Here is a 10,521-nt window from a genome sequence, read left to right on the forward strand (position 1 = left end):
TTTCATTGGTGATCTCCTGTGGGTTCCTCTCTCTAACTCTCTCTCTCTCTCTCTTTCTCTCTCCCCTCTCTCTCAATTACCAGGATTTCTACCCCTCCACAGAACCCGTGATCTGTGTCTACTCAAACCACAATTCCATACCTCCTACCTTCCGTGATGTGACCTCTTCTCTCCCTAAGTTGTGCAGTTTGTTCTTTCAATCTTCAGACCTATTTTTGAGTATTCAATATGCTTAGATATTTGTCTAGCTGTGTTCAAGGGAAGAACAAGCCTGGGATCCTCTTACAACTCTGCCAACTGAGCTCCTCCCTCCTGACCCTCTTCCTTTTTTACTTTTCTTTTATGTGTCTTGTGGTGAGACACTTGGGATCTACCTTCTTGGCAAATTTCACATATACAATTTCCTTACCTCCTTGCAAGCAGATTTTATCTTCAGGGTTGCTTCTCTGCTGCTGAAAAATAGACAATAGTTGTTTCAACTTTTATACCCCAAATCTGATCATCCAGGCAAAGAGAGAGTGTCTCATTCCTCTCTATCAGTGATAAAAATCAGGCTCTGTGTGACCTGTGCCAACTGGAGCAGGTGACTCAACTTATCACTCTTTGTGAGGTCAAATGGCATCTATCTGATGATTGGCCTGAACTGGAGGTTACCTGCCAGTCGTTCAGCCTGTCTAATGGTCATGGTTGCCTTCTCCTGATGGCCTCAGGCTGATCAGAACCCAGGGCTACAATGATATTGGAGTCAACCAACCAAAAATTACATGGCAGTTATGCAAGGGTGATAGGTGGCCTGGAACATAGAGAAGCAGCCATACAGTCTGAACCAAGTGAGGAGATTGTGGTAGTCCCATGATTTTCTCTCCCTGCCTCCCATTTTCTCACCTTTGCCACCTCTCCCAACAAAATGTTATTTTCTAGAAATGTCCACATGTGAAGTGATGGAAGTTTACACATGGTCCCTCTGGATGTTCTCCTGCACTGGGACCCTCTAAACAAAGTAGAACAAAGTGCCTTTCCCCTACATTAACACAAATAAGATGCTGTACTAACTGGATAGAAAAATAAAAACCATAATCAAATCAGAAAGCAAAATTTTCAAGCTCCAAAAGTAATGATGACCTTTTCTTCCCCACTACTTGACACTCAGAATGTCCCTGCTGCACTGGGATTGAGAATGGCTTGTTGAGTTAATTAATGAAACTGAGAGTAACTGAAGTTCAGCCACGGATGTCACCACTCACACTGCCATAAACGTCATTAGTCACAAAGGATCCATCTTCATTATTCATGAAGTCTGTCTGTGCTGGTTGACCTACCTACTGACATTGATTTGTAACCCACAAACACATGTGCTCACCATTGTTCATGGACATGTAGAGTGGCCTGACATGTGTCACCTACTATATGTGTTCTCACCTGAGGCAGAACCAGGTGCTGCTCTGCCTTCTTGTTTTAATTCCTATACAGTAAATATGTGTCCTATTCATGGTCTAATTGGTGCCACATTTTCTGCATTTACATGTTCTTTCTTGGTTATTTCAGTGTTCAAAATGGTCCTGAAACCAGAGCTACAGGGCTGACTGGTGTTCCTAAGGGGGAAAAAAAAGTAGCATATGATTCACAAACAAAATGAATGTGTAGATAATGCTTGCTCAGGCTTGGGAATCATAGTCATGGGTCATGAATGCAGTGGTAATAATTCAACAATGTAATGAATCCAGGAAAAAGAACAGGGAATTTGTGAGGTTTATGTGGATCATGTCACAAAGCAAAAGAAAATAAAAACCTATGAATTTGGCATATATCACACATATTTTTATTAAGGAAATATTCCATGCAATGAGACATTTGGCAAAGATAGAAATATTTAAAAGACATGGACATTGTTCTCAAAAGGCCTAAGAGTTAGAAAGCAAAAGGAACCTAATGGGACCAAGAAGGGTTTGGGGACAGGAACAGATTAGCCAAAGTGGAGGTCAAGGTAGTGGTAGTCTTACAAAGGATACTGAATCTACTTGTGAATCAGGGAATTCTCACTGGAAGAAGTGATATCTGATTCTCGTGACCCATAGAGGTCACTCATAATTCATTTTACTCTGAGTTCAGTTTTGAGATTAAGTTGGAAACCAAGTCATAAAAACAAATCCAGCTAAGTTACACTGGGCTTAAATTGTCAACTGATCATTAAGCACGAATGAAACACAAAAGTTGCACAGAAAGGGTTGCAAAGACATCACTGCTGAGCTGGGTTTAAGTATATCCTGGTCCCTGGGCTGTTGATTTCTCATTCCAGTGGGAGGCCAGTGCATTGAGGTCTCCAGTGAGTTTTCCTAGGAGGAACAGAAAAGGAGTCATTTTGCAGCAGGTGGAGGTGAGGAATACATTGTGGGAATGACAACAGGAGCAGGAGGAGTGAGGACAGGCTGAAAGGTGGGGAGCCACCTGAGAAAGACCAGGAAGACTCCATAGATTTACCTGTGTTTCCAGAGCCACAAGGTGAGAACTCCCAGAAGCACCAGGGGCACTATCACTTCCAGGAAGACCAAGCCTATGGGTTGATGCTTCTCTGTGGGTTTGGTGCAGAGATTGTGTCATTTCCCAGTCATCCAGGGTTGGACTGTACCTCCCTGGTCCTCTTTGGTCCTGCCACCCTCTGCCTCACCAACTGCCCTTCTTCCTCTCTCTTCTTCCATCCCTCCTCAGAGATGGACCCTTCACGAACCCTTTGCACCACCCACATTTACAGGACTCTCACCCTCAGCCCTTCCATTTCTTGGATTACTCATTTTTGTCCTTTTTGGAACGGAGTCCCTAGCAACCCCAATTTTTCTTCTGGTTCTCCTGCTCTTCTAGAGAAATACCCATCCCCCTTCCCAGCTGGGTCCCAGCTCTTTCTCACCCCAGTAAAGGACCATGTCCTGGCCTCCTAGACTGCTGTGTCTCACCAAGCATGACACGCCAGAAGCCTCCATGGCTTTCACATCCAAGGACACCTGAAGATACCACGTCCCATCAGCATGGGGCAGAACATCACTTCGCTGGGTGCCCTGTTGCTCCTGCTCACCACGCATCCACATCACCCACACAGGCTTTGGGTAGAAGCCAGAGACATGGCACACCAGCAGCAGATGGCCAGGACCTGGACTGGGGCCAGTGGACAGCCAGGCCTCTGGCCTCACTGCAGAGACAGGACAGGTATTCACAAACTAAGAGGTTAATTCTTCACATCACTTTAAACAGATGCATTTTTCTACCTCTAGAAAGTTGTCACTGTCAAACTCTCTTGACTCCTTCTCACCCTGAATTTGAGGGAATGGTCCAAATTTATGAGTGCAGGGTAGAGAAATCTTAGAGGAAGGGAGCAGGACTGACCTTGTCGCTTCAGATGTGTCTTCCCTGCATCAAGAAGACCAAGAGGGAAACGGGGACAGGTGTCACTGATATGTGTTTGTAGTCTTACATTGATCACATGGTACTGATTGAATAGTCTGGAGACCAGCTGAGCCCTTCTTCCTCCTTTTGGAGACGGCCACCATGACTTGTTCTGGAAGATCACAAGATCTGATCCTTGATAAGCAATCCTCATGAAGCCTACTGATGGTTCCCCAAAGTGCAGTTCACAGCCTTTTGCTGCCTGTACCTGGAAGGGATCTGAGGAAGAGAGACTGTGAATTTCAGGACAGGGGGGTGAAAGAAATGAAATGAGATCAGTGGAAGACAAGGAGGGTGGAAAGCAGAGGGAGAAGTTCAGGGGATTGAGGGAAATGGAGCAAAGTTTGGTTTGAGAGGAGGCTCAGCCAAAGGAGAAGTGTTGGTTGCTGGAGGCAGAGAAAGAGGTGAAATATTGAGGAAGGAGCAAATGTTGGAAGAAGACACATGAAAGGTCTGGGTAGAGAATAGGGAAGGGCTCAGAGAGAGAGCTGGGGTAAAAATAATCAAGGGAAAGGGAGTCCTATGGGGTACAGGGAACACATAGACAGACATCACTAATGGGATTCAATGGGGAGAAAAGAAATGTTCAAGGAATAATCACAGAGTGAGGGAGCAGGTGTGCCTGGATGGAGGCTAGAAAGAGGGGTTGTCCTGGGAGACACAAGTATGAGAAAGTGAGGATAACCTGTAGTCAATAAGAAATTGTAGAAGACATGAAGCTTTTCAAGAATTGGGGTCTGGCTTCTACCTCCTCCCATAAAAGGTATAATTCAGTTTCAAAATGAGGAGACATGAGGTTCAGAAGCCAGTGGAGTCTCTTTCCTAGAGGAGGAAGGAACTCAAGGAGACATACACACAACTGCCACTCCATTTCACCACTGAGGGAACTGAACTCACATTCAAGCTGCCATTCACTGAAATGGTCCTGAAATATCAGAGGAAATCTAATGGAGAATGTATGGAATGACCTTTCCTCTTCCATCAGCTCCTTGTTGCTGAAGTTTCCCCTGGACCAAGGCCATAGGCATGTGAAATTGCCAGAGTCACTGTCCCAGCCATGAGTCTGTAGTTCATCCAGCCATGCTGAGCCTAGTTTTTGTGTCCAGGAATCATTGTAAAAAGATGTGGTCAGGATGATTTGGAAGGAGGTCTCCTGGAAGTCTGTGAAAAGAGGACAGATAAACTAAGGAGAAGGAAGACTTTGGGAAGGACAGAAAATGCAGAAGGTGCCAGAGAAGAGAACCAAAATCCAGATGACAGGGAAGCCATAGCTGTCTCAGGATAGATGTGCTGCCCCCGAGCCCTGAGCTTTGTATCCATCCTTGAGGATAGCACAGGGCCCTGGTGTCAGGGAGTTCAGAAAGGAACCAGGCTGACATGCTCCTTTCTCACGTATGTGCTGGGGAGCCCACACCACAAGTGCACACACACACACATACACGTACACACATGCACCACAGATTCACACATGCACAAAAACCCTGCACAACCATAAAAAACATACACACATTTACACACTCTTAAATGAACATGCAAAGACACACATGCACTAAAGTATACAGATACAGAGACACATATTCACACATGCACATATGTACACACACACATTCACATATTAAAACACACACATAGACATACAAGCATATGCACACACGCACGCACACACACACACACACACACAGGCACCCAGTGGGCAGGGTCAGAGTTCTCACCGTTTTCATTGTCACCACCTGAGAGGAGAACCACCAGCAACACAAGTTGCAGGAAGAGCATTGTATTTGCAGATGTTCTGTGTCTTACAAAGTCAGTCTTTGACAGTTTTAACAAACCTACCCCACACACCGCACCTCTCTTCTGACTTCCTTCTCCACACACAAGCTTTCCTGAGTCTCTGCTAAAATGCAAATGTGCTCCTCCCCCAACCCTGGAGACCTACACAGACTCTCACTTCCCTTCCTGGTCTGACTCTTCTCTCAAGCATCCAGCTTTTCCCTGCCATTGGCTTCCATCTGCTCCCTGTTCCCTATTTCAGTTGCTATGGGAAAAAAATCTTGTGTGGTTTGGAAAAGTCATCCCAACCTTTCCTTCTCATGCAGAGAGTAAACCATGAAAACACATGGCTCCCAGCTCCCAGCCCTCAACCTACTGTTACTCTGTCCCTCCTGCCCTGTGACACTTCTCCTGTATTTCCTTCCCGGTCTTGCCCCCACCCCAGCTTATTCGCACCTCTGACATCTCACTGCTTTTCCTAAAAAACAAAATCAACCAGGTAAATTCGACGATCTAATTGGTATTATTAAGTGATTGAAGAACCTGGCTGCATCCCATCTGGCAGGTAGCAGGATTCTACCTGCTGAGAAAAGGGCAGGAATGATTAGAATGTCCAGTCCCCAAAACTGAAACACAAGTGCCCGGCTGCAGATGAGACTGAACCAGAACAGAGCTAGTGCCCCACTCTCTGTCCCAAGCAGGCTAGCCAGCAGGATACCAAGAGCTGCTCTGCTGAGGGAGGGGCAGAAGTCTGAAATACATCCCCATGAGGCTCTTCCTCTTTAGAAAAAGAAAATCACAGGCCCCAAAAATGGTGTCGTGCAGACCCAGTTCCCACACTGGGGCTTCATACTGAGGTTTCAAATCCAATCTAAATACAGTTTCAACCTCTCCTAGAAACTCAGCCTTAACCAGGCAGGCAGGAAACTTTTCTTTCCCTCAGTACCAGTGAGTCCATCACCTGGGTCCTCTCCATTCCCAACAGACAGATGAGGTCATATGTATGATTACACCTCTTGCTTTTCTCTAAGAAAACAGGCCTCACTCCTGGAAAAATGCCCTTTTACTACTAACTCCCTGGTCCCAACCCTTCTTTAAAAAAAAACCTTCCATTTTGTACAACTCCTTTGAAAGAACCTCCGCATGTCAGATGGGAAGTCTCCTGATTCATGGATCATTTAATAAAGCCAATTAGATATTCACATATATGTGGTTGACTTTCCTTACTGAACAGTTCTGAAGTTTGACTCTGGGTAATTAAATGTGACATGAAAAAGGAAAGAGCTTGCAGGAAGAGATGATTCCTAATATCTTACATGTCTGCACACAGAGCTGCTTCTCATGTCTGTTGGAACCACTCTCAGGATATGTTTACCAGACAAATAGGAAAAGCTAAATATATGATGAAATGAATGAATGGATGGATGACTATGTCAAGAAGAATTCTATGGAAGATTTCTTGCATTTTGAGTACTTAACTGCCATTGGCATGACACTTTCTGATTTATTACATGCTGAGGCAACTTGTCCTTTCATTGGTAGGAAAACCCTGGAGTATAAATATTTGCCAGTCACTAAGCAGCAGCAGACCCAGCACCTTGATTCCTGACCAGTGGTTTGTTAGATATCCATGAAAACACCCATGACAGGGATTGCTCCAGATGTCAGAGTTAAGACACAAGACAGGGGAAGTGTCACAAGATGAGAACACATGGAAAAAAAATAAAAATAAAAAGCAAACAGGCAAGAAAAAAAAAATAGAAGAATACTTTCAAGAATCAAAGGACAGGAAGAGCGAAGTGAGGAGGAAACTTGCAAACAAGAGAGACATTAGCCAGTATCCCCCAGGGGCCACATCCACCGCTGTCACAGGGGAGCTACCAGTCACAAAGGATAGAAATGCACCTTGTTGGGCTGAAGTCATGTGGGGAGTGTATTGGCTGATGGAACTGGGGAGCCCAGGGTCACTGGGGATCCAGCCCCTTCCGTGGGTCTATGTGCCTGCCTTTGCTTTTCTGATGCCTTGATTTTGTTGTTGCTACTACTTTCTGCTTCACTGATATATGATGATAGATGAACATTGGACCTATGGACAGTGTGCAACTTTCCAGCCTCCCAGGAAGGAAGGTTGGGAGGCAACATGGGCCATGTGAGTCCTCGAGGGCTCTAACAGGTGCAGTAGAGCCTGTGACATGACATGAATGAAGGTCTTCCTGAAGAAAGTCCTTCAACAACTTCTCAGAGAGGATGGTCTGAAGACCCACAGGAGCCTGGTACACATGGAGCCTGCAGGGAGCTGCAGATGAATACCCACGTCCTTCCCTGCAGTGCCTCTAATGAGGGCACACCGCATTTCAGAAGGAAAATGCAGAATTGGTCAAGAAAACTTCTACTGAAGCAAATCATGAAAATTAATATTTTATGTAGCATTCATCACATGTTTGAATACTTTTCATTGCTGGGCAATAAACTCTGTTTTCTTTCTAAAAATGTAAAACAAAGTAACCACTTGATGTTTTAGTGTATGTGTACATGGAGACATGATGCCCACAATGAGGCCAATTAACACAGCTACACACTTCACATCCTCACCCTCTTCTTTCCTTTCATTTTTCATTTTTAAAAATTTTTATTCAAGTTCCAGTTAGTTAACTTACCGTGAACATTAGTTTGAAGTGTGGAATTCAGTGATTCATCACCTACCTATCAGACCCAGTGCTCATCACAAGTGCCCTCCGTAATGCCCATCCCCCATCTAACCCATCCCCACCCACATCCCTCCGTCCATCCTCAGTTTGTTCTCTATCTTTCAGAGTCTCTTTTATGGTTTACCTCTCTCTTTTTCCCCCCTATGTTCACCTGTTTCGTTTCTTAAATTCACATATGAATGAAATATGGTATTTGTCTTTCTCTGACTGACCTACTGTGCTTAGCATAATACCCTCAAGTTCCATCCATCTTGTTTCAAATGACAAAATTTCATTCCTTATTTTGGCTGAATAATCTTCCATCATGTATATATATGCTACATCTTCTTTATTAATTCATCAGTCGACAGACATTTGGTCTCTTTCCATAATTTGGCTATTGTCAATAAATGCTGCTCTAAACCTTGGGGTGCTTATGTCCCTTTAAATTAGTATTTTGTATCTTTTGGGTAAACACCTAGTAGTGCAATTGTTGAGTTATGGGATAAGTTCTATTTTTAACTTTTTGAAGATATCTATACCGTTTTCCAGAGCGGCTACACCAGTTTTCATTCTCATCAACAGTGCAAGAACAGTGCCTCGTTTTTCCACATCCTCACCAATATCTGGTGTTTCCTGTGCTGTTAATTTTAGCCATTCTGACAGATGTGAGATGATATTTCATTGCACTTTTTATTTGTATTTCACTGATGATCATTAATGTTGAGCATATTTTCATGTGACTCTTGGCCATCTACATGTCTTCTTCAGAAGAATGTCTACTCATGTCTTCTGTCCATTTCTTAACTGGGTCACTAGTGTTATTGGTGTTGATTTTGACAAGTTCTTCATAGATTTTGGATACTAACCCTTTATCAGATATGTCATTTTTCAAATATCTTCTTCCATTCCAAAGGCAGCCTTTTTCTTATTGTTCTTTCCACTATGCTGAAGGTTTTTATCTTGATGATGATAAAATACTTTATTTATTTTATTTTATTTTATTTTATTTTATTTTATTTTATTTTATTTTATTTTATTTTATTTTTTCAGTGTTCCAATATTCATTGTTTAGGCACCACACCCAGGGCTCCATGCAATACATGCCCTTCTTAATACCCACCACCAGGTTCTCCCAACCCTCCCAAAACCCTCAGTTAGTTTCTCAGAGATCGTAGTCTCTCATGGTTCATCTCCCCTTCTGATTTCACCCAACTCACTTCTCTTCTCCTTCACCCAGTGTCCTCCATGTTACTACTTTTGATCCACAAATAAGTGAAACCCTATGATAACTGACTCTCTCTGCTTGATTTATTTCACCCAGCATAATTTCCTCCAGTCCCATCCATGTTGATTCAAAAGTTGGGTATTCCACATGGACGGGACTGGAAGAGATTATGCTGAGTGAAATAAGTCAAGCAGAGAGAGTCAATTATCATATGGTTTCAATTATTTCTGGAGCATAACAAATAGCATGGAGGACAAGGGGAGATGGAGAGGAGAAGGGAGTTGAGGGAAATTGGAAGGGGATGTGAACCATGAGAGACTATGGACTCTGAAAAACAATCTGAGGGTTTTGAAGGGATGGGGGGTGGGAGGTTGGGGGAACCAGGTGGTGGGTATTGGAGAGGGCATGGATTGCATGGAGCACTGGGTGTGGTGCAAAAATAATGAATACTGTTATGCTGAAAAAAATTTTTAAAAAAAAAATTAAAAGTCGGGTATTCATCCTTTCTGATGGAGGTATAACACTCCATTGTATATATGGACCATACCTTCTTTATCCATTCATCTGTTAAAGGGCATCTTGGCTCTTTCCATAGTTTGGCAACTGTGGTCATTGCTGCTATGAACATTGAGGTACATATGGCCCTTCTTTTCACTAAATCTGTATCTTTGGGGTAAATACCCAGTAGTGCAATTGCAGAGTCATAGGGTAGCTCTATTTTTAATTTCTGAAGGAATCTGCACACTGTTTTTCAAAGTGGATGCACCAACTTGCATTTCCACCAAGAGTGTAAGAGAGTTCCCCTTTCTCCACATTGTCTCCAACACTTGTTGTTTACTGTCTTGTTAATTTTGGCCATTCTAGGGTGGTATCTCAATGTAGTTTTGATTTGAATCTCCCTGATGGCTAATGATGATGAACATTTTTCCATGTGTCTGTTAGCCATTTGTAAGTCTTCTTTGGAGAAGTGTCTGTTCATGTCTTCTGCCCATTTTTTTACATGATTATCTGCTTTTTGAGGGTGAGTTGAGGAGTTCTTTATAGATCTCGGATATCAGCCCTTTGTCTGAAGTGTCATTTGCAAATATCATCTCCCATTCCATGGGTTGCTTCTTTGTTTGTTGACTATTTTCTTTGCTGTGCAGATGCTTTTGATCTTGATAATGATCCACTGGCATTTTTCAAAGTGTTGGAAGAAACAATCCTAAAATTTGTATGGAACCAGAAGAGACCCCAAATTGCTAAGGAAATTTTGAGAATGAAAACCAAAACTTGGAGCATCACGTTGCCTGACTTCAAACTTTACTACAAAGCTGTGATCACCAAGACAGCATGGTACTGGTACAAAACCAGACACATAGACCAGTGGAACAGAGTAGATAGCCTGGATATGGACCTGCA

At 43.3% G+C, this 10,521-nt stretch overlaps 1 protein-coding gene across 2 annotated transcripts; it reads right to left on the reverse strand.

The window, feature by feature from the left end:
• Nucleotides 1-1,796: 1,796 nt before the first annotated feature.
• LOC101689902 (T-cell surface glycoprotein CD1a) lies at nucleotides 1,797-5,315 on the reverse strand. Of its 2 annotated transcripts, none has more exons than XR_201067.3 (6): nucleotides 5,148-5,315; nucleotides 4,333-4,596; nucleotides 3,376-3,654; nucleotides 2,949-3,181; nucleotides 2,479-2,569; nucleotides 1,797-2,333 (listed from the first exon to the last, which is right to left on the reverse strand). XR_201067.3 is itself a non-coding variant. In XM_004775796.3 (6 exons), exons 1-6 carry the CDS (start codon nucleotides 5,206-5,208, stop codon nucleotides 2,288-2,290), a joined length of 1,020 nt encoding a protein of 339 aa, XP_004775853.2. In that variant the 5' UTR covers nucleotides 5,209-5,315; the 3' UTR covers nucleotides 1,797-2,287. The 2 variants fall into 2 exon arrangements, 1 of the variants encoding a protein (XP_004775853.2); XM_004775796.3 differs by having other exon boundaries at nucleotides 2,903-3,181.
• Between the last annotated feature and the right edge of the window lie 5,206 nt (nucleotides 5,316-10,521).

The sequence above is a fragment of the Mustela putorius genome, unplaced genomic scaffold (genome assembly GCF_011764305.1).
Source record: "Mustela putorius furo isolate JIRA1106 unplaced genomic scaffold, ASM1176430v1.1 tig00000997_pilon_pilon_pilon, whole genome shotgun sequence".
NCBI lineage: Eukaryota > Metazoa > Chordata > Mammalia > Carnivora > Mustelidae > Mustela > Mustela putorius.

Coding starts and splice junctions, on each gene's coding strand:
- LOC101689902 (XM_004775796.3), bottom strand. CDS start 5,208: ATGCTCTTCCTGCAACTTGTGTTGCTGGTGGTTCTCCTCTCAGGTGGT. Junction 4,597..5,147: donor AGGTGGTGACAATGAAAACG/GTGAGAACTCTG, acceptor CTCTTTTCACAG/ACTTCCAGGAGACCTCCTTC. Junction 3,182..3,375: donor GACACATCTGAAGCGACAAG/GTCAGTCCTGCT, acceptor CTGTCTCTGCAG/TGAGGCCAGAGGCCTGGCTG.